Source organism: Carassius auratus, chromosome 5 (assembly GCF_003368295.1).
Source record: "Carassius auratus strain Wakin chromosome 5, ASM336829v1, whole genome shotgun sequence".
NCBI classification, from domain to species: domain Eukaryota; kingdom Metazoa; phylum Chordata; class Actinopteri; order Cypriniformes; family Cyprinidae; genus Carassius; species Carassius auratus.
The window spans coordinates 10,081,865-10,108,907 of record NC_039247.1 but is presented as its reverse complement, the minus strand read 5'-3'; the positions used below and the strand labels follow the sequence as shown (position 1 = coordinate 10,108,907).

The window sequence follows — 27,043 nt, the reverse complement described above, 5'->3', positions numbered from 1 at the left end:
TCACATAGCCTATAAAACTAATTAATTTAATCAATTATTTTTTGTCATTTAATCAATTATTTAATTGTACTGATCTTTCTAATTATCTTTAAAGTTAATTTTTTTAAGGATTATTTCAGCTGGGTGAAAAAAATAAATGAAAATCTGCGCGCTAGTGTTCGTTTAGTAAGTTTCACGTCTGTCAAACAATCTGTTTTTTCAATGTTAAGCTTCTTTTATATGTATTTGAACTAATATTAATTATAATAAATAATTTAGGTAACATAATTTTTCCTAAAAACAAATGTATAGGAAGTTGCGTGGTTCGGATACACGTCAAAAATGCATTCTACAAACACGTTTGAAAATCTAAACGTTTGGATGTTTTATGTAGAGCAATCTCAGATAAAACAACCATCTTCGATTTTTATTTTTTATTAAACTGACAGGGTAAGACGATTTGTCAAGTCGGGACAGAAAGCGAAACTAAAAATCACAGATCAGACAGACATATTTTATATAATTCTATTTATTCATGTAGGCCCATTCAATTATTTTTTATAATGGAAACAACAAAATGAGAATGTGACCATGAAAACCGGATTTCACGTTTATTTCCCCTCGTAAAGACTTACTTTTACGACATTACAGTAGACTATATCCTTTAGGAAACACGGCACCCAATTTTTTAGTACATAGATACAATTTATTTATTGTTTTTGCGAAGGGCTTAATTTCAATAAAATAACTGCAAATAATAAATACAAACAATTAAGGCTGCAAAATATTCATAAAATCGGTTTAGTTATTATGTACAGAAAAAAAAAGCGCAAACAACTTCAGCAGTCTTATAACGCGTGTATCAAAAATGCAAACATTTACTGCTGAATAAAAAAAAATACATAAAAAGGTACATTAAATGTAGCCTAAATTTAAATGTAAGATACAATGTTTTTGAGTTACAGCCATTTTCTCAAAAACACAATTTCTGTCAAACTCTTTTGATCACAGATCAAATAAATTCAGACAAAAAGAAAGCTTCCCCAGCCACAGAAGCAGCCAGCAATCCATATGTAAATAATGTGAAATCACATTCTCTCTCTTACACACAAACTATGAGGCTGATGTTTATGTTTTTCCTTCAAAGGACCTGTCCAACTTGCTGACAAGCCATTGAACATCCCTCTGAAATAAAGAGCTTTGGGATGTGCCACAGAGTTTTCATCCTGCATCTAGAAACCTCAGAGCCTTCAGGAAAGGAAGGGAAAAATGTGAAAATGACAGTAAGGATTTTTTTTTTTTTTTTTATCAGCTTGTCTGTTTTTCTTTTCTTTTTTTTTGCACAATTGTCAAAATGATGCAAGACAGCACAAAATCAGCTCGATATTCATTTTTCTTTTTCAGTGTTTAAATACAATTTAACAAGAACAGCACTCTTTGCACAACTATATATTTTACAGAAGTGTAATGTATACCACAAATATATATATGTATATGTGCCAAACATCTAAATATTTTTTGCAAAACTGATTCACACTGCTCTTACCTGCAGTAATGTGTTTTCATGGCTAAACACACGCAGGGTAGCCACAGCCGCTCGCCGCACTGCATGATGGGAATCATTACAGGCAGTTTGGAGAATCAAGCCTGGAGCATCTGCACTGAAAAGTGCTCCATCTCCTCCACCAAAAGCAGCCAGGTTACCCAAGGCCCCACAGCAGTGCTGTCGAATGACATTATCAGCATCTGACAGCAGAGCCACGAGGGGACGAGCAGCTCCTATGGCCAGCTCCATCCATACGTCTCTCTCACTATGACTGATGCCTTCCATTGCTGGTGTCCTCTTAAATTTTTCTTGTACCGACAAGGCATTAATGTCAGTCATATACTTGAAACTTTTATTGGATATAATAGTTAGATCAGTTTTTCCCATTGCACTCAGCCAGTTTCCCACCGCCTTGCAAGCTGCCCTACGAACGGATGGAGCAGGATGGAGCAGGATCACACCGGCAACTTAACAGGTCCTGGAATAAGTCAAACTTTGGTTCACCGATGACCTGCCTGACCCCTGAGCTCAGGTGGCCCAGTAAGCCACAGCAGGTCGCTCGGATTCCATCATCTCAGTGGTGTAATGCAAACTGCAGTCAGGCGGTTTTGGCAGGAAGAAAGAAGGAAGACTGATGGGTGAGATGACGTGTTAGTTGGGAGAGAAGTAGAAGGAGTTCCACTGCGCACTCACTGAAAAGTTCACTTTGTAGCAAAACAGCCAACAGAGAACCTGCTGTTCTGACCTCTTCTGGTGAGGATCAAATTTTAGCCGTGGAGACCTTGGGGTCATCACAACCTCTTAACTCCTCCAGACTGTCTTTAAGCCAGCTGATGTAAAACCCTTGCTGAGATGGGAGATATTGGAGATGCCCTACAGAACTGCCATGGATTTCCAAACTGTCCATGAGCTCTTCTGTACAACTGCTCTGCTGCTCTATTTCATCTCTTAGATGGTCCATGATGTTCTGTGGATGTATTTTGGTTTTTGGTTGCATCTTTTTTTGGATGGCTGGAATTGAGTCTTTATAGAATCATTTTTTCCCTTATATGCATCTACATTTGCTTTGAGCCACTCTAACCTCTTCTTTGATTTGATGTCACCTTTGATATGACCTGTCTTGGTTTTCTTTGCAATTCCATTGCTCTTAAATTGCTCCACACCATTCCCTAAGTGGTTAAGTTGATTCTGAGTGTGGTCTGCTCTATTGTCTGAGTATTCTGTGCTGTAAGGGAGGAAAGAGCAGGCCTGGGCTGCAGTGATAAGGCATGGAGCGGTGTGCTGCGGGTCAGATAGCAGAAGACGATTCAGAAGACACAGCGGAAGCTCCACCAGGGCAATGGGAAGAGTTTGAATCATCTGAACAAGACGACAAGTCAGCAAAAAAATACAATAGACAATAATTACATTTCCAATATTCCAATGGAACGGCACATCAGCCGTCTGAAATACTTAAATACTGAAAATTTTATAACACCATACCTGAACTAAAGAGAAGAGAGAAACCAGAGAGAAGGGGATGCATAGAAGTTTACAGCTCATCACTGATAGGCTGCTTACTTTTGAGAAGTCACCTCAGAAAATACAGCGCTCAAGCAACGCAGCACTATAAAAAGAGAAATATACTGTAAACCTGTAAGAGATGCACTTCACATAAACACTAATAAGTGACCCTGGACCACAAAACCAGTTGCTGTGGTATATTTGTAGCAATAGCCAAAAATACATTGTATGGGTAAAAATGATTGATTTTTCTTTATGTCAAAAATCATAAGGATATTAAGTAAGGATCATGTTCCATGAAGATATTTTGTAAATTTGCTACTGTAAATATATTAAAACGTAATTTTTGATTAGTATATGCATAGCTAAGAACTTTATTTGTACAACTTTAAAGTTAATTTTCTCAGTATTTAGGTTTTTTGCACCCTCAGATTCTAGATTTTTGTCTAGGCCCAATATTTTCCTATTCTAATAAACCATACATTAATGGAAAGCTTATTTATTCAGCTTTCAGATGATGTATAAATCTAAATTTAGAAAAATGGACACTTATGACTGGTTTTGTTGTCCTGGGTCACATATAAAAACGAACAGTGAAAAACAGTTTGAAACCATTAGTAAGACTTAAAGGCAATGTTTGAAGCTAACCAACTGGTGGTGAGAAGGTGGCTGAGGGCAGAGGAGCAGTTTGTGGAGATATCTGACAGGAGAGCCACACAGTTATACGAATCGCTGGAGAAAACCAATAAAACGAGAGAAAGAAACACATACAGACCTGTGAGAAAAAACAGAGATAAATATGTTGTGAAATTACTAGTACATTAAAGCTGCAATATAGAAATAAATGAATGTTATCATGAATGTTCAGTACAATTCAGAGAAAAAAGGCAACTCTGGGGTGGTGTGTTTTACATTGTGGTGTTCACTTTAGCCCACAAGCAGGGCTAAAGCTCTGAGTCCTGAAAGTCGAGCAATGAGCTGCTCTCACACTTTCATCAGTGAAGAAAAAAAGGCAATTAGATAGCACCTTAAAGTCAGCACAACATAAAAAAAAATCACCTTAACTATTTTGTATAAGCATATTATTGATCTTAGAGTGAAACTCTGATCCATGTATGTGTTTCATGTTTCTTTTTTAAATTTGTCCTCGTAATTTAAGGTGAAACTATACATTCAGAACCACATTCAGTGAGCTCAATCCACAACCAATGAAATAAACAGTGTCCCTTCCCCACATTTTTTTTTCTTTTTTGATAATCAGTTGGGATTTAATGCACAATACAGAAGATATATACCTAATTAAATTTTATGGTGACTTAAACACAACAGATGACCAAAAGTGCTTTTTTAGTGATCCAGATTATGTTTAATTGTCTCATAACAATATGACCAGCTGATTTTAATTGCTGATTTATGACTTTACTATATAACTACTAACAATTAAATGATAATTATATTACAACAATACAAAATATGGAGATGTAATAGTCACATTTGATCAATAATTATAACATTTTGTAATATATTTATGTGTTATGTAATGTATATATATTAGACTCATTGTTAAATTGAACAAATGTTTAGTATGATTTTAAAAAAAGTTAAGTAACACATTTGTTTCTTTTTATGTAAATACTGTTGTCGGATGCTATTCAGCTGAGACTTCAACTGGTGCCATTTATTATAGATTCAATATTAATTAATCGAAACCCAATTAATCAGCCAAATTGATTATCTGTTTCTCTAATTATTTTAGGAGAATTAATCTGAGAGGAATTACCTCAGATAGTCTGTGGAGAATCAGTGACAGAAGGCCATCTTACAAACCCCAACCTGCAGGTAAGGGGTTATGTGCCTATACAGAGACAGAGCAGACAGATGGTGGGAGGGGGAGAGGAAAAGTAAAAGAGAGAAAGAGAGTAGGGAATGACTACACTGGATTTCATCACATCAGTGACATTAATTACTCCAAACAGAGTTAACCTTATTCACAGTTTAAATTATGAAACTGTACCTCTGCTGTGTCTGTCAAAATATTCCCCAAAAAGGCTGTAAGCCTTTCCATACTGACATTCACAGATATACCACAGCGAGTGAACAAGGTTAAGACCGCTGTTGCCAAAAGCTGTGGGAGAGACCACAAAATCACAACTGTAATGCAAATGAAACCAGACATCCTACGATTTCAGTACTTCATTTAGTTCTTCATCAGTGCATTTGATGCAAACTAGAAAGAAATTATATTTCAGCAAGAGACACTTACCACTGAACGCTTTGGGCCTCGACAGAGAAATACCGATATAAATAGCTGACAGAGATTCTTAGCTCTGATGAGAAAAAATATTTGATTTTATATAAAAATTTCACTAAAAGCCCAGCAGCAGTTGGGATAACAACAGCTTAACAAAGAGTCATCCAATTAACATCAAATAGTCTTTCACAAAAAAAAAAAAAAAAAGGAAAAATAAATTTACTTGAATTTTTTTTGTGGGGGGTGGGGGGTGTACTTTAAGTGTACATTAATAACAATTCATAAATCCATACATCCTCCCTTTTATCTCCCAGCCCAGGCTCTTTTCCATGTGCATTATGAGAACAGTCATCAGATGTTCACCCTGTGAGTCCTTAATAAAAATAAAAACCAGTCGGAAATCAAGTATGAGCTCCCATAGATTAACTGAAATCATTACAAGGAAATCATCTCTCTTAAATGTTACATTTTCATTCACAATTAATAATGAACTATTTTAATACAATTACATAAGAAAAAATGACTTAATAATCATATAAATAGAACATATATATTCAGAAAAAAATGCTGTCTCTGCATTTTCTGACCTGCGTTAGATCTGGAATGTTCAGGATGTACAGTGCTGAGGCAGTTCCAGCTCTCTGCCCAGTGTTTCAGCCTCACCAGACTGACAGCTCTGATCAATGTTCCTGAAGATCTTCAGTGGCTGTAGAACTGAAGGGGCCTCTTCACCCTTCCTGACCAATAGCTATACAGATCAGGGAGTCTTAAAACACCAAATCACACCCACTTACCAAGTTCAAATGTTGTGACATTTAACTGAACGTTACCTGGTTTTTGGTTACAAGCAACCTGGTTTTTAACTTCTGAAGGCTGGAAGTGTTTACATGGCCCTGATCACTTAGTTCAATCAATCGTTGCCAGTCATAATCACTGTCGATATCTTGTTCCTTGATGTTACATTTAGTGGCAGAAATGTGACAGTTCTCATATTAGCAGTTTCCTGCAATTAAATTCACATTATACATTTAAATGATCACAATAACAAGCTCACTGTCCATCCTGACAGAAGCCAGACTGTTCTGTGCATGTCCAGGATGCTTCAGAATCTGCCAGGGTCTCACTTCAACCGAAGGAAACTCCCTCTCAAAGTCTCTACTGATCTGGCCTTTATGTGGAGCTGAGCGCACTTTAAAAATAAAAGTGTACATGGGGATGTTGTTGCTGTATTTCAGTATTTATTGCCATATCAGCATGTTTCATGGCAGACACAGATTCAACATTCAATAAACGATATATTAAATTCATTGAATTGAGTAAAGCACAAGACAAATTCATATATACAAATCAATTTAAAATAATTAAAAAATACATGTGATAAAAAGTTTTTCTGGTCCTCTTATGAAACAGAAACATGCTTAAGGGCCATTTAGGGTTATTTTAAAAATGCTAGTTTAACAGTATATATGTACAATGTGCATTTAGCTTTTAGTAATATAATACTAATATCATTTATCCTTGTTTTAAACAGCTTTTTGACTATTTTAGTCTACATTTGGTTTTATTATATTATTCTTTCACGCTGGTCAAAACATAATTGTCACTCTCACTGCAGCATTGTTAATATATATCCTTTTTTAAGTTGAGGCCCGCAGGTTTTCCAATTCAGTTTCTAGATGGAAATACTACCTGGTAACACTGTTGTCATTTGCTTGATGCTGATTGGTTGCTGGCTGAGATGAATTTTGATGCACTGAAAAGGTGCTGCCCAATGAGTGGCCAGTGGTGGGGGCTCCTCCAGCAGAAGCTGTCTTACAGCACGCAGCACTCACAATCTTCTAGTAAAACAAGACCCAACACAACTGTATTATTTGAAATGGATACTTTCAAAGCTCTTCTCAGACGCTTACACATTTTCTCCATATTCCATAATACTGTAAATAGTTACATTTGCTCAAATCACACCAACAACAACAGCAATGATTTAATTTACATAAAGTTAAGTTTACCACAACATTGTAATCAATCAGACAGGTAACACACCTACAAAACAACACTATATCTTTGTTTATGTGTGCTGTTATTTACCCGTGTGTACATCTTCTCTTTCTCTCATAGCTCTCTAGTTTTGCTCAGTAGTTTGTGCTCTCCACCGCGTGCCATTGTCTTCTGTGCAGCCTGCTGGTGTTTCAGGGCCTGTAGGTTCGGGCTGGGTGGGACTGTAAGAGGGTTGCTCGAACCCTCATCTGACACCGCTGTCAAAGCAAACAGCATGATCTAAACCACATCATTCTGCGATGAAGGATTGATATAGATTATGTAAAATCTATGTAAAAGTTGTTTCCTATTTTATTAGTTATTTTTCATTTGAATTTTTGCAGAGGTGTTTTATTTCACTTTTTAAAGGACTGAATCTCTCCCATAAATCAGCATTATTACTGTTAACTAAAACTATTTAAAAAATGTTGTTAATTAAAATAAAGCTGAAATCAAATCTAATCTATACATTAGTTGAAAAACTTTATTTCAGTTAGTAGCCAAAGCAACATTTGTAAATTTTTGTTTAGTTTAAGTTGAAGCACTAAAATTAAAAAAAATTGAAACGGAACTAAAATAAAAATAAATTAAACCTAAATAGTAATATTAAAAAGGACATACTGTTAAAGATAACAAAAGCACATAGCAATATCAAAGATTTAAACTAATATTAACTCAAATTAAAATGAAAACTGAAAATATAAAAATAAATGCCAATTCACAACATCGATAAAAACTATAACAGTAATTCTAAAAATATTGCCATAAAAAAAATACTAAGCAGTCCTCACTCAAAACTCCATCTTTGACAAAAGGGTGATGAAGCAGGTCAGGCCATGACAACCTCTTCTCTGGGTCTTTCATCAGCAGTCCCTTCAGAAAACTCTACATTAAAAGAAACAACAGACAGAATAATTAAAGTAAAGGATTTTAAATTGTGTAATATTTATACATCACTTAACGTTACCAAAACCAGCACAAACTGACATAATGTAACACTTCTACTTTTTTGGATCTCTGTGCCAACACTAAATCAAAATCAGGCTAATTTGGTTTAAACAGAGTCTGAGGCGTTCATGTGGAAAGCAAACTTCTCTGTAGCAGACAGTCTTGGCTCATGTTGTCTGGCCATTTCACTGGATCTCTCACTATAAGCTGCAGCAGCTGGAAGATGGAGTTGGTGTAGAACGGAGGCGCCCCCGTGTGGAACTCATAGAGGATGCAGCCCAGGGACCAAAGGTCAGCCGAGTGGTCACAAGGTTTCTCTTCCACTAATTCCAGAGACATGTAGAGACGAGTCCCTTTAATAGAGGTCAACACCAAGGTGGACACACTCATGGTACGAGTAACTCTGTGAAGAGTCAAGAGAATATAACTCCACTATGCTTTTAGAGATCACATTAGGATTAAGATGATGTATCCACTCTGCTTTAATTCACACACGCCAAGATAAGCTTCCTCAAAAACTAGAATCCGTCACCATTTTTAGGCTTAATTGATCAAACATAGGCTCACTGTCTGCCACTGGCCGCTTGGTCATTAAACTTATAAAGAAAACTTTTATTTAACAAACAAAAAATGCTCCAAATGTTTTTCTAAATTAACTTAATAAAAAAGGTTAGTATGTAGTCCATAAGACAATGAGCCATGAGATGTTCAGTTTGAAGCTCTTAAAATACTTAATTTAGATTTTCTTTTTATTTCATTTATCTTAAATTTCAGTTCCGTCAAGCACTTTTAAGTTACCTTTATTGTAGAATTGTGCTTCAAATAAAGAACATTTCAATAGTCCAGAATGTTAGTTAATCATTTACAAGTCACTATTGCCTATATGGAAACGAAAAAAAAAAAGTGAACTTGTAAACTGCAGTGTTAAATGTGATGCAGTCGAAAATTTGGGTGCACCTAACTTTTGTCTTTGGCGCACCAATGCAACCAGTGCAAAAAGTTAGTCTAGAGCCCTGAGATCACACATTATTTGTTATCTGTCACATGTAGTAGTAGACCATTTTTGTGGCGTGTGTAATAGAAGAATTTTCCATCTGGCTACCACCGCAAGTATGTTTCAAACCTGTGGGAAGCACTAAGTAGTTTGAACTTGCACCAATTGGCAACACCAACCCAAAGTCACAGAGCTTTACTCCTCCTCCTTTTCCCAGCAGGATGTTTTGTGGTTTCATGTCACGGTGTAAAATGCGATTGGAGTGCAGATAATACAGGGCAGAAACAAGCTGGCAGGCTATTTCACACACTTACACAAGATATAAATAACAGGTTAGCAAGGGAGTGTGTCCCTGTTAGGAGGTGAGAGCAGTAAAAAAAATCAAGCATATCATCAAATCAAAGAAATAAAAGTGAACTATATGCATTTTTTAGTAATGCCTTTACTCTAGGCTAAATATTATGTTTATTCAAATTTGCATGGCATATTTTAACTTTTATAGGCATCAGTATTTATATTTTTAGTTTATTACATGTAGAAAGATACTAAATGTTAACCAGGTCCTAGATAACTTCAGAACAACACACCAGAATAGATCAATTCTGTATTTAGGAATGATAAAAATCTAATGCGTTGAGCCTTTCAGTTACTGTAAAACAGTGTGTGTACCTGATTTCAGATAAACTTCCATCATCTTCCAGGATCTGAAACAGCTCACCCTCTGCATACTCAGTTACCACCACCACCTGCCAGAGGAATACATGCTCTAATTATTCCTCTGACACAAATTCTGTTTTTTTTTTTTAAACTGTTCTCACCAATATTTCTTTTTTTCAGTTACACTCTTTATGGGAAGATCAAAGTCCCAAGCTTAGTGCATTTGTGCCGATGCCAATATCCTAACGTCTAAACATAAACTACATTTTGCCAACGAAAATTATTCCATAGAGATTTGAATGTGAAAATTGTGATCCCTGGGAGCTATATTTCATTTCGACAAGCCGTTATACTGGAAGCACCAGGTTATGGAAGAGAGATGCAACAGTAGCAAATGTAACGTGACTTGGGAGTAGATCGTGACAATCATACCTCCCTCTCTGTCTCAAAGCTGTCTAAAAGCAGCACTATGTTGGGATGCTTAAGCCCCCTTATGATGTCAGTCTCTCTTTTCAAACTGCGCAGGCCAACTTTGGGAATAAACTTCAGAGCCACGACCTAGAAAATAAAAATGGTTGATGTTACTCAGAGAGGGACTCTGTCTTTCATAAAGTCAGATACTATTATATTTATTTATTTATTGTTTTGTATTCAGAGTCAAGTCACTTATTCAAATGTATTGGCTACCACAAGACTCTAGAATGTTTGATTCTGATTGGTTTACAATCGTTCTTTTTTTTTTTTTTTCAATTGAGATTTGACTTATATGGAGGTGATGTGATGGTGTTACATATTTAGGGGGGTAAACACTCATAAAAATGCCCCTGAAATTCAGTTCAAAATGGGAAACAAGGCTCATCATTTCTGACATTGTGGCGCACATGCAGCGCTCACCTGGCCGCTAAACTTCCTGCGGCCTTTGTACACTAGGCCGAATCACCCTTCCCCGATAACCTCCAAAATATGATACTGATCCATCATCAGCGAGGAAACATTGTCCAAGAGGAAGTCCGGTGACTTTTCAGGTAAAAAGCTAGTACAAGTGAATATAAAGTGGACACACTTAGGGATATCATTTAGGAAGTTTTCTTCACATGGCAGTAGCCTCTAACTAAAGCATTACAGACGAAATGGACAAACTTGGCTAAGCTAGCAGGTTAACGTTACATGTTTTTTTTTTTTTCCTCTGAGATCTACTTTAACATCTGAACTGCAAAACAACGTCTATTTAACGATTCATAATATTGAAGGTAAAGTTGGCCAGTAAGACTAGTACACGTAACTTTCATCTGAAAAAGCAATATGCTAACATAAGAAATGTAAATCAAACTTCAGAAAGTTTGACGTGCGCTGCTGTCCAGACGGAAAAAAACAAAAAGCTCCTAGCAACGCTGTGGCTCGCCAATAGAAGCCCTTATGAAAATTAGTACAAAAGTAAATAACTTATTTTGACTTGTATATTTTAAAACATACATTAATGTTTTGTTTATTAGTTAGGCGTTTAATTGCATGATAAATGTATGACTTATAAGAGATAAGTTGACTGAAGTGAGATATATTTGCACAGGCGATGTGTTTGTTTTCTCATTTACTCATGTCACCAAGTGGGCCTTACTTAACAATGAGGTGGCGCCCTAACAACAGCGCTCGTCGGCTCCTTCAGTTCTGTTCTATAAAGATAAGACACTTTCTTCAAACCAAAACATGTTTATTTTTCATATTGCCATTCCTGAAAGAAGTCTAACATGCTTGTTGTTTAAAAAGTGTTCTTTGATATCATTTGCGATTTATAATCGAGACCAGTCTTAGGAGGGCTTATTGAAAATCTAAGAAAGGGGAAAAAAGCGAGCATTTCTTCTAATTTATTCTTGAACGCCTGGGCATGTAAGATGCATAATTAAACCCTGAATTAACTAAACTATTAACACATATTTTTTGCTGTATCATTAAACATATAAACAGTTTAAAATTGTATATCGTGACCAGCATTTTTTGAGGAGGTGATGATGAACCTATATGATCTCCTTCTCTATAAGGATAAAGAGACTGTGTCATTGCAAATGATCAGTCCACAGTCTTTGTATTGTCATTTAAGCCTCTTAAAAAGCCCTCCGAGTCTCATATGACAACCAGGAGCCAGTTCCATCATCTTTAGCCCAGGATGTAGTGTCACTGAGAGACACCACTCCACCAGCAGCCTCCTCTGAGGTGACAGGTGTCATCTTCACCACAGCCAGATCTCCAGGTGTGGTCATGTACGGTGGGCAGGAGTAGCTGGAAGCAGAGGTGTAGGATGCTGCTGGGTACGGGACGTCTTCCAAGGGTTGTAGGGTATAAGTCTGAGAGCTGGATGGGATGGAGCTTCCACTGCGCCCAGAGGATAGACGGTATGGAGAGGAACTCCCAGAGTCAGGCCCTCCCAGGGATGGGGAGTCTGCCACAGAAGCTGGACCCTCAGGACATATGACTTCTGACTGACTGACCGGGTCTTCCGATGGCTGATCCCAGGGGTCTCTCTGTAGCATAGAGAAACACCATTGCTTATTAATCTTTTTTTTTTTTTATTAATGTGGTTAGAAAAGGGGTCAATGACATTCTCATATCTATTAATTCATTCAAAAATACATTTCTGTATTAAAATTAATTTTTATATGTATAAAGAAACAAGACAAAAAACCTGTTTGGCATAGAAGTAGTTTTGCATAATCCTTTATTATTATTTCTTGGGGATTTTTTTGGTAACAAATTTTGTATATGAAAAAAAAAGTTTGTTATATATAAAACAACTTTGTCATTTTATCAGGTTGTATAATACTGTTCAAAGGTTTTTTCAAAAGTCATTTATTACTTTTAAAATTCTCTTATGAGAGAAACCTTGAAATCTTTTGTAACATTGTGAATATTTTAATGTCCTAGCTGAATAAAGGTATTAATTTCTTATAAAAAATAAATAAAAATAAGTGGTGCAACTCACCACTTATATTACATTATACAATATTTACAAATTCATTATATTTGTGAAAAAACGAATTCCTTGCAAAATATATTTATAAATGTGCTTGTTAACAATGTGAATTCTTATTCTTATTTCTTCTTGGCAGATTTTTTTTTTTTTGAGCCATTGAATTATAACCATATAAAAACCAACATAAACACAAACAGAACTTGTCAGATGAGTTTTACAATAAATGAGAGAGATTTTTATACATCATTGACCCAAATAATATCAGCTGCAGGAAGTGTGAATACCAAATGCAAGTGTGACGATGTCTCTCCAGACAGACTTGGTAGTAGTGTTGGTAATGTAGATGGTGGAAACAGTGACCCTCCGCTGGTGGAATAAGATGTTGGCCCTCTGTAATCTCCATATGAATCAGGAGTGTAGTAGCTGTCAATGAAGGAAGGGTAAGAGGAGGGGTGGTCGTACGAGAAGGCCTTGCTTCCCAGCCCCGAAGAATAAGTGTCTGGTGAGTACTGCTTCATGGGATGGCAGAGCTCTGAGTCTGGGAGGAAGGATCTTCGCATACTGTAGTAACCAGGAAGCATATGCGATCCTGTAAGAGGAAGCAGGAAATTCTGTTAACTCCCTGATTCAAGAGGAATTAGCCTCTCACTGAGCACACCTGTCTATCTAATTAGATCTAGGTGCGTATAAGATTTACCAGACGGACTCACCAGGCATTGGCACAAAAGCTGGCTGAGAGGAACTACTGCTTGTCTGAAAACCAAAAAAGTAAGAGAGTCAGTTGACACTAACACAGTCTGTCTATGTGTGTTAAACTTCACTTAAGAAGACGGCATGTAATGAATCTCCCTACAACATAAAGGCAAAGAGAAACAGTGAAGCCAGTGAGAATATGGAGAAAAAGACAGGAAGGCAAGTTTTGGTGCTTGTTCTGTTGAAAGCCAGGCAAATCATGTGGGAGGATATTTGAATATGATTTGCCAGTGTCACAACAGCGCTCCCCCCTCGCTCTAAATGAACACTTCCCTCCGGTGGAGTGTGTGCTCTTCTCATGAGATTTTGCCACAAGGATCTAAGGAAATCATTGGATGACTGGGAACATACCCCAGTTGACTCAGTGGTGTGCTGGGGAAGAACGCAGTGGAATAAAGATAATTTGTTTAGTAGATATCGTTCTTTGTCAGAGACTTGCAGGCACTACATGCCGCACATAGAGGCACTTTTCCTGGATATTCTGTAAAGAGAATTCTTATTGTAATTAACTATTTATTTCTATAATGTTTTTAATTCATCATGTAGAATATGTTATGTGTATCTCTTTGCTAGACTGTTGTTCATAAATATATATATATATTTAAAGAGGACAATCACCTCATCTGAGGCATTTGCATGAACCGACTGGTCCATTAGTTTCAATAAGGACACCAAACAAAACAAAAGCAGACAAAAATTTCACCCAGAGTTCACTTTAGCACAAGGACTGTCTGTTCTTTTGTATTTTGTAGCAAACCCCAGTGATAACCTCAGTTAAGGCTTGAGTTTAACTGTCTACTGGGAACAATACCTGTCTGTCCCCTTTCAGGAAGGTAGATCTGATGTTGGCAGGTGATATTTATCTCTTAAAAGTAACAGGGACGTGACAAGCATGCGCTAAACAGTGTTGCTGTGTGAGAGATATCTTTCACTTATATTTGCTTGAATGTTGTGAATGTAAAGTTCTTGGATTTAGATACTACGCTAAAGACAAAAAGAGTAAAATACTTCTGGAAATGGAATGATCAAGATAATATGTGAGAAAATCAGACCAGACAGTAAGAAGGATGGCTAACTTACACTGAACCGGGGTGCATTTGTTTGTCGTAATCGCTTCTCTGCAAGAAGGTCTTTGACTGTGTGCTTGACTCTGACACCTTGGTATACTCGCTTGGAATACTCTGTGGAGAGAAAGAAATGTATTTACGATGTTTAATGTCTGGTGTTAGGAAACAAAGAAAATAAATCATTAAAAAAGATGAAAAACAAGAATGCCATGCTTTATAAACCTTCTGGTTAGTATGAATGATATAATATGAATTACCGGCAAGTAAATGTGTGTGTGTGTGTGGGGGGGGGGGGGGGGGATTCATGTATTTATATGAATATATAATAAAGACATCTCTTCCAAAAGCTTTCCACATTGATAGTGACATTATACTTTCAGAGCTGTGACTTTTACGGTTCAACAAAGCAACGTTAGCCAAACAGTGTGGATATAAACAAGTCTTTTTGGGAATAAAAACATCACTTGGGAAATCCCTACAGATAAATTTAAAACACCAGTTCACAGTAAGTTTGCTATAAGTATCTTTTGCATAATTCCCCAGAGTTCACAGGCTTGTCTTTACTGGAAACTACTAGATTCATGGTTTTGCAGAATATTAATTTGCACTGTTCATTCACAATAGTAGTACATTGAATTCAACATATATTTTTGAAGAAGAAAGACTTCTTTGAAGAAAGAAATGGTGTTTTCTTGTAAAATCTAGTAATCTTTCTTTTATTTATAACTTCGAAAAGGCCCATGCTTTCTTCTGACCTGTAGCTTCAGTAATACAGACCTTACCAAACTATTCAAACTTTTTTTTTAAATTAAAAGTATTTACATTTTTAACTTTAAAATATTTGTTAAAAGTTGGACTGTGGATAAAAGCAAACAGATTTTATTGCTTAAACCATTGTGTACAACAACAATTTTTTTTTAAAAATAAACTCATAATACAAATAAGATCAATATAATGTGTTAAATATAAAACTGAATGTGTTTTAAACAGTATGCATTTCTTACAAATAAGTCCCTAATTGTCATAATTGCAAAAATTCATGCTTGTTTTCTTTTGTTGATGTGATAGCATGGTTTAGGGGTGGAAACTGTGTGAGTAAAATAGATTTTATACACTTTAAGTGCTCTTGATCAGCAGCTATTCATACAGTTCAGTAATTTAAATAACATAAACATTATGCTGGAGTTCATGTTCTTGTGAATGGAGATTCCATCAACTCTATTCAAACATCAGCCACGCATGGACTTAAGTTTCAATAGAAAACAAACTAAACCTTTCAGAAATGTTAATCTCTAAATGAATAAATCCTGCTATAAAATATGTTAATATACAGTAACTGAGAGCACACACTTAACTATTTTTCACACCCCGGCCTGGGGAAAATAATTGTAAAACATTTAGTGTTAAATACTGCTGAATAATTTGCAGTATTGGGAATTGGCATATTTCAGATCCATAGGCAAACAGTAGTTGTGTTTTTAGGAATGGAATTTCTCTCATGTTTTCTTGTATTCTGATATGGCCCGTTTCCGTTTTCAGTGTTAGACTCTTATCTTGTCTTTCTCTCTCTCTCTTCGACACACACCTGTGGTCTAGGGTGTGCACCCATCATTATTTTGCCTGATATCATAATCCACCCATTCACAGCCATAAATGGCAGTTGATTTATAGATTAAGACAAGAGAGGGCTTGAAATGCTAATGTTGTCCCTGGTTTGATTGAAGAAAATGACTACCTTTAGTCTTATTTACTACACTCTCTGGTCTGACCACTAAGACCACTGTTATTTTCACCTGGGACTAAACTAATTCTTAGGAAAATAATAAATAAAAATGAAATCAGAGTGTCAAATACACACTGATGTAGCCTACAGATATAATTTTGTATTGTTTACTTCCCATTTCTGTTATTGCGTAATAACGTTCATTAAGCCTATGTAAAATCCGTTCCAAAGCATTTAATTTGCTCGTGTCCGTTGCCATACAGATTTTAATATGTATAGTTATTTAATTGTTTTATTTATTTATTTATTAAGTTTTACAATAGGGCCAAGGAAGGTTTTTTTTTCTTAAATAAACATTTACTTTAAAGCGACGTAATTTTTCTCAGAAAAGGTAGATTTAGCTAGTAGATGTTTTAAATAGCCTACAGCCTACATTTATATGAAAAGAGCGAACAAATATATTATTAGGCTATAAACAAATATGCTGTCGTCGACAAACATTTGTAACACAACAACGGTGTTTAATTATAATTTAAAAATACTTACGTAAGCACATTTAAATGTAGGCTAAATGTAGCTACAACCCCAGTAATGCGTTACAAACTGAACATCGAAAAAAAAAATAGTAATAATTTTCTCATGAACAATCTCAGTAACTCTCACCTGTCTCCATCATAATGTTAGCTGAGCGCGGTCAGGTTTCTCAGTTCTTCAGTTTTGTTTTCTATTCCAGCAGCACTCATACACCACATTCATTATACCAAAGGAAGAAAGAAGATTTAAAAAGCCAAGCAGACATACGTACGTATGGTCAAGCTCACGCACATTATTCATACCCTTCACATGGTTTCGCTTGTGAAGCCTTCATCATTTGGTTAAATGCAAATAACTGGCTTGGAGACGTTTCTTAATAATTTGCATCTAGCCTACTGTAGATCAGAGTACACTATTAAGGCTGCACTGTTGAAAAATTGAGAGTGTGACAGCCGAATTAAAACCTTAATAAAAAAAGAAAAAAGAGGAAGGTCATTTTTCTCAGTGCCACATTAAGATCAAGACAAGAGAAAATATAAGCAGAATCCCAAATATACAAATATATGGTTTCTAGGTGTTTTTAATTTTATATATATATATATATATATATATATATATATATATATATATATATATATATATATATATATCCTTTCGGAGGAAATTAGGTATACGGGGTACCTGGCTAGGCTATTTAAAGACTGGTTTAATGGCTGGATGATTCATGCTTGTCACCACTGGAAAAGGGGGAAAAAATAAATAAAGGGATATAACCTAGCTTTTAAGAACTTGCTTCCATAACCTTTAACGTTAAATCAAAGTTGTAATGGATGGTTGATCAAATGATGAAAAGTTTAGTTTTTTTGTTACTGTGCATCAGAAATGTTCCAGAGGGACAGTACTCTATCTGTAAAATATGCCTTTATAGCCTAGGTTATTTAAAAAATAGGCAACTTGTCATGGGGATGTTAAACGTTTGTTGTTTTTTATAACACATCTATAAAACATCCTTAGTGTGAAGCTTGTTTCGTGGGATTGACGATAACAAAGGCAAACCGCTTTAGAATCTCGCGATGTTCTCTCTCTCTCTCTCTCTCTCTCTCTCTCTCTCTCTCTCTCGTTGTTTTTCTTATGAAACGAAATCGAAAGTAGAAAGTTACCGGTTAACATAGAAGATACTGAATGAGGTGAGTAAATGTGAATACATTTTAAACATAAAAGCTTGTTTTAGTTTGTGTAAACTATTTAATTGTCGTTTTCAATTTTAGAATGGAGGAAGTTGTGTCTTTCTTTGGCTGGAAAGCTGTTAAAGACCGCACCAAGTCTCTGTCTGAGAACCAGGAACCGGAGTCTGGCCGTGAATATACAATGTTCCACGGCACACATTTGAAAAACGCCGTGACCATCATTAATAAAGGATTTGAACCCTCTAAAGATGGAATGCTGGGCCAGGGGGTTTATGTCAGTCGTAACATTGCCAAAGCCAAATGTTACCCGCCAAAAACTGACAAGAACGACAAAGTCGTTTTTAAACTGAAGGTGCGAGTGGGAAAAGTGAAGAAAATAGACTGTGACAATCACCCTCTCCAGAAATCGTGGCACCGCAGCGGGTACGACTGCGCGTGGGTTCCGCCAAAAAGCAACATCTCCGCCATCAAGTCTGGTCGCGAGGAGGATTGCGTGTGGGACCCCAAGCGCATCAGTGTGGTAGACGTGGCGTGCTGTGTGGATGACTCGAAACGCAGGGAGCTTCGACGGATGATTCAAAGTAAGCTGAAAACCGGCGGCTGCAGTCTTTGCCATCTCGACGCTTCTGTTGGCCATGATATTCAGCCGTGCTGGGAATGCCAGGAAGACATCTGCCCTTTTCAGGAAAATCACGCGTGTAAAAGAAAGTTGAGCGAAAGAAACATGGTGTAGCCTAACAATCTCCCTGTATCTTTCAGATTATAGGGTTTTCTGACTACTGTGTTGGGTTGTACATCCGTATGATTTCCTGAACACTAAATAGTATTTGTTTAATTCATCTTTCTTTTGTGTGTTATCGTGTATAGATGTATAAGTTTCGTTATCATTAAAAAAAAAATCACTTTCACATTATGTAAGCTGAAACATATTGTTCTTATTTTTATGTTATTATGAACTGAGCTGTTAAATTATTTTAATTGTTAAAGTTTAAAAAGTTTTTTAATTAAATTTAAATAAACTAAGTATTGTTCTTTGTAATGGAGATTAGAAAAGTAAATAGGCTATAAAAATCCTCACAAAGTTTTTTTTTAATTGATTTGATATCATGACTGAGATGAGACCCTGCAAGGCATACCCAACTGCTCCCCAGGTGTCTCAGCATTGGGTGTGTGGTTCAGTTCTCACTGCTGTCATGGATGGGTGAAATGCAGAGAACAAGGTCAACATACTTGACCACACATCACGTCCTTTCCTTTCCTTTTCCCTTTCCTTTACTTGTCTTCTTTACTTGTGGAACATGCTGTTCAGAGAAGCATAAGGTTGCGGCCCAATTTCGAGCTGCAGGCATGGTTGTAGAAGCCAGTGACCACTGGGTCTGTAGCGCCATATAAGTCATGGCAAAACAAGGCACTTAAAGGGTTAGTTCACCCCAAAATGAAAATTTGCCCATAAATTACTCACCCACAAGTCATTCAAGGTGTGTATGACTTTCTTCTTTCAGACAGATTCAGTCAGAGTTCTATAAAAAAAATGTCTCTGATCTTTCAAGCAGTTTAATGCCACTCAGCAGGTGTTGCCGTACTTCAGTCCAAAACAAGTGAAATAAAAAGCACCCATCCATAAAAACTGCTGACCTCATACATCATTCCCCCGGAACTGCTTCTGCGTACAACAGTGAGCGCAAGCTAGATTAAATTGATTATTAGGTCTTAAATGTGGTTATTTTTCTTTCATAAATGCATCGATTCGCTAAAGGAGGACTTTGTTCACCTCCCCAGAACCGTTAGACACTTTTTTTTAATATAACTACAACTGGATTCGTCTAAGAGAAGGAAGTCATACACACTAGGATGACTTGAGGGTGATTATAAGGTAAAAAAAAATGAAATAAAATCTAATTATGATCTGCCACATGATTCATTTGATTGACTTGAAAAACAACTGGTTTGCTTGTCCTTCTGTGCTTACTTTACCATTTTTTAACTTTTATATAACTATATTAATTATTTAATTATCTTTCTAAATTAAGGTCTCAGACCAAATGCCTAGTGTTTGCCAATCCAAATCCCCAGAGTTTCTCTGAGATAGAGGAGCAATCTTGGAGTTGTAGTTCTGATTACATGGTTAATTCTGTTGCATCTTCTTGTGAATTCTTGTGTAAGTAATTTTTATAAACATGCCTTAGAAAAACAAAAACATTACTGCTGTGTATCTTGAGACAAAACAAGGGTAATGACATATTTTAAGATCAATCAGTGCAAGTTTCTTTCAGTTGAAACAGCTCGGACTTACATTTTAGTCTGGGGCTTGGCTTAGGCCTTGTCTGTAAAACCAGGGCTACATGTTCTAAAATCGGCTTAAAATATTATGTCAAATATCCTTCCATTGAAGCTAAAAAAAAATCAGAGCTTGTGCACATCATTACATGTTTTTCTGTGAAACCTGTCAACTCTGAATGGCCATTTTCCAAAATTTGCAGACTGGCCCTGACTTTCTGCTGTAAAGCAGCTGTGGCAAGACAATAGTGTCATTATTCAGCTCCAGTAAGTCAAAGTCTTTGAAATGTACCCCTGAAACTTTATTAAGTACTCCCAGGAACTGGCTCTAATTGGATTTTCTGTGTTCCAGTGGCAAACACCTCTCTTTTCCTCACTTTCTGTAGGTTCTTCAAGGTTTCTCCCAGTCAGATCTGGAGGGGTTTGTGGAGGAACAGGAGAAGCAGTTGGACAGGGGTGTCTAGAGTCATTATGGGGGAGTAGGACACATGAGAATCAGAATTAGCTTTATTCGCCAGGTGTGCGTAAAGACACAAGGAATTTATGTTTTTTTTTTCTTTAAGGTGCTCCTGGTACATATATAGATACATACATGCATGCATACACATCTGACATAAGAACTGAATAAATATAAAATACAATTAGTTAGACTTAGCAATAAAGATAAAAGAGAACTGTAGAAAAGAGAGACAGAGGAGCAGGTAAATCAACTAAGAACTTCAAAAGAAGAACTTTTTTATGTACTTTTTACTCAAATGCAGATTAAAATTATGTAGGATAAGGTGAATGGGAACTTAAATTTCTCTTGCAAAGATATGTGTGATGTTGTACAATGTTAAACATCAAACAGGAGAGGGCAGTATAGTGTTGATGAACTACATTGAACTTGTCGTAGCTTTAACTATTTTATGTGAAATCAAAGCATTTATCTGATACAGTTTAACCCTAATTTACACTGCCAAATTTTTATGTTTTAAACTGCTGTGTGTTTGTAATGATGCAGACACTGCCATGGCTGACATCAGGATGAATATCTTGTTTGCTGATGAAGGACCATTGAAGTTGGCTGTGCACAGAAAATATATGGAAAACCATTAGACTTCTTTTTGGCACTTTTATTGAAAGGTGAGGTACAGTCATTAGATAACTCTTATTTTAATTCTTAGTAATTCAAGGGATTTGAAGGATCGATTTTGTGGTGGCTCTTTTATAATCTACCCTGTGTATGATCAACAACAATGATCAAATTACTAATTACAGTGGGGAAAATAATTATTTGATCTCCTGCTGATTTTGTCGGTTTACCCATGGTCTGTAGTTTTTATGGCAAGTTTATTTTTAATGTATAGAGACAGAATACCACCACCAACCACAACAACAAAGATAAATAAATATATCCAGAAAAAAACACATTATATAAAGGTTAGAAATTGAGTGAGTGAGTGAAATAAGTATTTGATCCCCAAGCAAAACGTAATTTAGTACTTGGTGTGGTTGGCAAGCACAGAGGTAAGATGTTTCTTGTAGTTGGTCATCAGGTTTGCACACATCTCAGGAGGGATTTTCGATGTTCAGATTTACTGGGACAGTCTACTCAAGAATGAAAATAGTGTCATTATTTCCTCATGTCCTTTTAACATTTTCGCTTCTCGCAGACTTTCATTGTATGGAAACCAAAACTGGTTTGATAATCATTTTTTTTAAGTATAAATAATCTTTTATAATTAAACTAGGTTCACTGCTTGCACCAGATGACTCTAAGCTGATTCACATCACACACACACACACACACACACACACACACACACACACACACACAAGCACGCACACACACACACACGCACGCACACACACACACACACACACACACACACACACACACACACACACACACACACACACACACACATATATAGAAAAGTGAACACTTGTTTTTGGTGAGGCTGATCAAAACTAGTTGCCTATTCATTCCTCTAAATGAGTCTCTATCACACTTCAAAGGAAACAAAACATTTTTTTAGAAGCATGGAAAGCAGAGCTTCTCATGCATGTGCTGCACTCCACCCAGTTAGAAGTAATTGAGGGGCAAAGCACAGGAAGGTGATTGGAAAGCAGCAGGGCTGGCTGATAACTGGCCAGTGAGCTATTCAACAGTATTGCATCTGGTTCGAGAGGCTTGCGTCATTTGTGTAAGGCCAGACATATGTAAGCTGTCATAAGCAGTTAGAGAAGTGATGGCAAAAAAAAAAAAAAAAATAGCAGCATGTTGTGAAAAGACCTCACAGGCTGTTGTGCCTGGTTTGCCGTATGGTCCCAAGATTAATTAGTCCTTTAGTTTATTGATTGTTATTTATTGTAGATAAGGCAACAGTCTCAGTACCCTACAAGCTGTCTCATGTAGGGTAGCAGATTGTTATCTGGTCTACACATGCTTAAAAAAATACACAAGTAGCTCTGTGATATGTTTGATAAATGGGTGGTGACTGTAGTAGACTGTCTGTGTTTTCTGGTCACCTGTTGAACTTGAAGGTGTTTCTTACTGCAAAAGGAAGAGTCATAACAATGCATATGGTTTTATTGACACTTCCTGTGAGCTCATGTCTTTCTCACAAGGATTACAGCATTTTTACAGCATGTGCTGTCACTTCCCCAGAGTACCTCACTCCTCGTGCCAGTGTTAATATTTGTTGCACGCACAGTGAAATATCCTCCATCAGTGCTTTCAGCAGGCCTATGTTTCCAACACAACTTTAGCATCTGTAGATCAAAATAGATTATGCTTTATTTGTTTCTCTCTGAGTATTCAGAGAAAAGTTGTTTATTGGTTTAACAAGTACGGAATCAAAATATATAAATGTTACTGCTGAATTTTTTTTAATTTGTCTGTAAATCCATCATAATATATATGTATATGCCTGCTGGAAGCACTGATGGAGGATATTTCACAGTGCGTGCAACAAATATTAATGCTTATATATATATATATATATATATATATATATATATATATATATATATATATATATATATATATATATATATAATGACTTTACAATTTCCAAATATGACTATGTAAGAAAGCCATATTTACACAAGATTGTGAAATTGTTTAGGTAACTTGCCTGTATCTATCTATAATATATTATAATGGTATTAATAACGTATACTGTAATGCATTATATACTTTTTCATGAAAGGTTGTAACCAAAGTTAAAAGGAATTATAATATTTTTGGATTCCTTGTAACATCTTAAATTTGTTTTAAATCATCATAATTCCATAAGGTGTAACAATGAAAAGATAAGCATTAACATGTATTACAAATATTCATGTGATCATACAGTGCATTAAAGGTGCATTACAGGCATAATTAATGCATTAAAAGTCAATTTATATTGCATTTTACAATGCATGTTTTTTTTTTTTTTTTTAACTCTGTCATCTAAAATAAAAGACATGTCCGTGCTAGTGAATTCCAGTGAAGATGTTTGCATAAAGAGTAAATTGTGCCAATAAACAAAAGTCTTTATTATGCCCATTAGCATGATTTTTTTCTCGTTCAAACACCTGCTGCTTTCTTTGCTACAGTTCAATATATTTATTTAATAGAAGACTACAATATAAGGCATGTGTTATGACATTTTCAGGATATTACATATAAACGGTGTAAGGCTTTGCATGTGAACACATTCCATTACTTTGCCTTATTTTTACGAGTAAATACTGCAGGTAAATCAGTTCCTATAGAATGCATAACCTGAGAGAAAATATATCCCCTTGAATACAAATGTGGTCACCTTGTTTGAAAGTGTCTGCCAAATGCATAAATGTAAATGTAATTTCAAATTTGTATTTGTAAAATAATATATGCTCAGATTTTAGTGTTTTATTAAATAAGTAGGCCGTCTGTCTGCAATTCTCCTTGAGGCCTTGTATGGTGACTTTGAGCATGTGTTTCTCACATTGCCCTATTTAGGTTTGGGATAAAGTTAGAATTTTAGCCTCGCCCTTATTAAAATGAGATACACGTAAGCCAAAGTTGTTTTTCTGGAAGGTTATATTAGGATGGGCCTTATGTCTGTTAAATGACGTGACAGTTGAGGCTGCCCTTGTCTGTATGACATCACCAGAACAGGACAGGTGTTAATTGGTGTGGCTAAAATCAGCATCTATGTCAGCTGAATCTAAAGCTATTTTCTACGCATGACATCGTCTTAACTATTCCATGTGCAATTACTCCGGGATGTTTTTTTTCCATGTAGTTTGAGGTCAGTACAACATATGATACTAAGCATAATTAGGATTGTTGCAGTTTTTAGAGGAATACTTCCTTTAAAGGAGGTGCGCAGAATGTTCAGTGCTGGAAATGGGGTGAGAGGTAGATTTAGTTTAAATGCTGGATTTTAAATGTAGTGTTGATGCAGAGGTTATTTGCTCAGTTTGCTTTACTTGTTATTGAGTACTGGTTTTGGTCTGTATCTGCACACAATAATGCAGGGTTATTCAATTCTTGCCCTAGAGGGCCAGTGCACTGCAGTGGGTTTGATCAGGGTTGAAGCTAAACTCTGCAGTGCACTGGCCCTCCAGGGCAAGATTTGAATAACCCTGCAATAATGTATTGACAGGATATATATATATATATATATTCTCCCTAAATTTGTTTTTGGAATCAGACTACACTGGTCATGCTGTATGATGTCAATTGAAAGATGCATCTTACCAATATTTTGTGTGCACTGTCTTTTTATTGTGTCACATTCAGTAAATCCATCAAATTCACATTAACTCAGGTAAAATATGATTTCTATTGCTGTGGTGCTGAAGATTGATAGGGGAGTGCCGCTGCTGAAAAGCAATCTTTTAACGAGGTTAAATTTCTTCCTGAAAAAAAGCAATTCCTTAGAGCTGCAGGGTATTCTTTCAGGTTTATTTGCCAACCCATATAAAATTATTGTCAGTAAGTCGCAATCAGTTTAATTTTTTATTTACTTCTTTCCATAGAGTATAAAATGCCTACAGTTATTAGTTATAAATTGTATTAGGTGTCCCATAGTTTTTCTACAGGATGTGTGAGGCCCTCATGTCTTCAATCTCTCATGAATCCATCTGGTAAACATTTGACTGTTAAGTACAGACTTCAGCACAGCATGTTGTTGGGACCCCGAGTTCTGGAGATTTCTAATAATATGGAAACAGGCAACAAATATTCAAGCCTGACTGACCTTCTCTCTCCATTCTGTCTCCTTGAAAGTCAAGACAGATTTGGCCAGACATATGGTAAGGCTTGTCTTTTTCTCTAACACTCATTTTTTAGGAGCTTTGCTGTGATGGATTTTGACTTAAAAAGCGTGATTGGGATTAGATAAGGGGTCGGAGACTGAGCGAGTTTCATCTTCATGTTGACATCTCAGCCTTGTAAAATAGCCATAACTTTTATATATGATATATCCATACTAAAGGCCAGCTCACATGCGCTTTAGGACTGTCTATTCATATGACTGCTTCACATATACCATGTGAGAAGACAGATTTCACCATTTGTCAGTAATGCGTTTGTTTAGTTTTAGTTTGGCAAACAGTTTTCAAACTGTTAGCAAGAGTATCTTATCCGTCTGGTTTTGAATTGAATCATTGGTCCCTCAGCAGTTATTTTTTTCAAGTGGATTAACTTGCCACAGGATAGTCATGAAAGCTTTCTGTTGGCTGTTTCAGAACTAAGGAGTTTCTCTGGTGCTTAGCTAGAGAGGAATCTGGGAACTTATGGCTCTCTGTGGCTCAAAGCATGTATTGGCATCACTGTGGATGGAACATCTTCAAACAGGGTTATTATGTAATGGTTTTGGTCCATTTGCTTCCTTCTCTGTGTGCTCAATGTGTCTGGTGTGCTTTGACTTTAACAAACACTCTTCATGCTTTGCACATGTACTGTAGAACAGTGCCGATACCAAAAAACAAAAACAAAAGCCACTGATCTTGCTGGAATGTTAAAATATTACAAGCACACACATTATTATTTGAAAACTAAACATAATTGTAAGTGACGTGGCATTAGATGCCTTGCAGCATGAAATATTCAGCTTATCTATTTTCTCAATGCATGCTATTGATTTTATTATTATTGATTCAACTGTACATATTTTCATTTTTTGACCTCATAATTTCTAATCAAAATGCAATAACTTGAACTCCACTCCTTTATTACAATTGGCTAAAATCTCACATTCAGCCAGCTTAGTGCCATCTAATCAGCAACCGGTTTCTACCCTACATTTTTTCCTGTTTCAGTAGTCTGTTACATTCAGATCTATGTCTCAATATGGAAGAAAATATCTGTTGCTACTTTAGTTACAGGCCAGCCTTAAGGTTCCAACAATGTTTGCTGATAAAGATAAATTTGTTGATAAAGTTATTGCTGTTCTCAACCCTATGCAAGACAGTATATGTTTCAGATATCAGAATATTTCACAATTTGAATTTGAATGTTTTCAGTTATGACTTTATATCTTCCAGTGAGGCTTTATATGTCACAAGGACTTCATTCCTTGCAGCTGTGGATTTTTATCACTGGTCTAGTGCTTTTAGCCAATGCACAACATCAAATGGTGAATGCTTGTATAGTTGA

The 27,043-nt window shown here is 36.1% G+C and overlaps 2 protein-coding genes and 2 pseudogenes across 2 annotated transcripts; 1 reads left to right on the top strand and 3 right to left on the bottom strand.

Annotated features, from left to right (window-relative positions):
- Positions 1 to 193: 193 nt before the first annotated feature.
- On the bottom strand, positions 194 to 7,202 carry LOC113087517 (uncharacterized; annotated as a pseudogene).
- A 110-nt stretch (positions 7,203 to 7,312) lies between these two features.
- LOC113074498 (serine/threonine-protein kinase 36-like) lies at positions 7,313 to 10,995 on the bottom strand (annotated as a pseudogene).
- A 616-nt stretch (positions 10,996 to 11,611) lies between these two features.
- Positions 11,612 to 17,260, bottom strand: LOC113074489 (uncharacterized protein C11orf53 homolog). The gene is made up of 5 exons (XM_026247330.1): positions 17,087 to 17,260; positions 14,714 to 14,814; positions 13,591 to 13,633; positions 13,165 to 13,469; positions 11,612 to 12,431 (listed from the first exon to the last, which is right to left on the bottom strand). The coding sequence occupies exons 1-5, from the start codon at positions 17,097 to 17,099 to the stop codon at positions 12,015 to 12,017; spliced, it is 879 nt and encodes a 292-aa protein (XP_026103115.1). The 5' UTR covers positions 17,100 to 17,260; the 3' UTR covers positions 11,612 to 12,014.
- Positions 17,261 to 18,036: 776 nt separating this feature from the next.
- On the top strand, positions 18,037 to 19,055 carry LOC113074480 (uncharacterized). The gene is made up of 2 exons (XM_026247320.1): positions 18,037 to 18,144; positions 18,226 to 19,055. The coding sequence occupies exons 1-2, from the start codon at positions 18,140 to 18,142 to the stop codon at positions 18,875 to 18,877; spliced, it is 657 nt and encodes a 218-aa protein (XP_026103105.1). The 5' UTR covers positions 18,037 to 18,139; the 3' UTR covers positions 18,878 to 19,055.
- Positions 19,056 to 27,043: the final 7,988 nt, after the last annotated feature.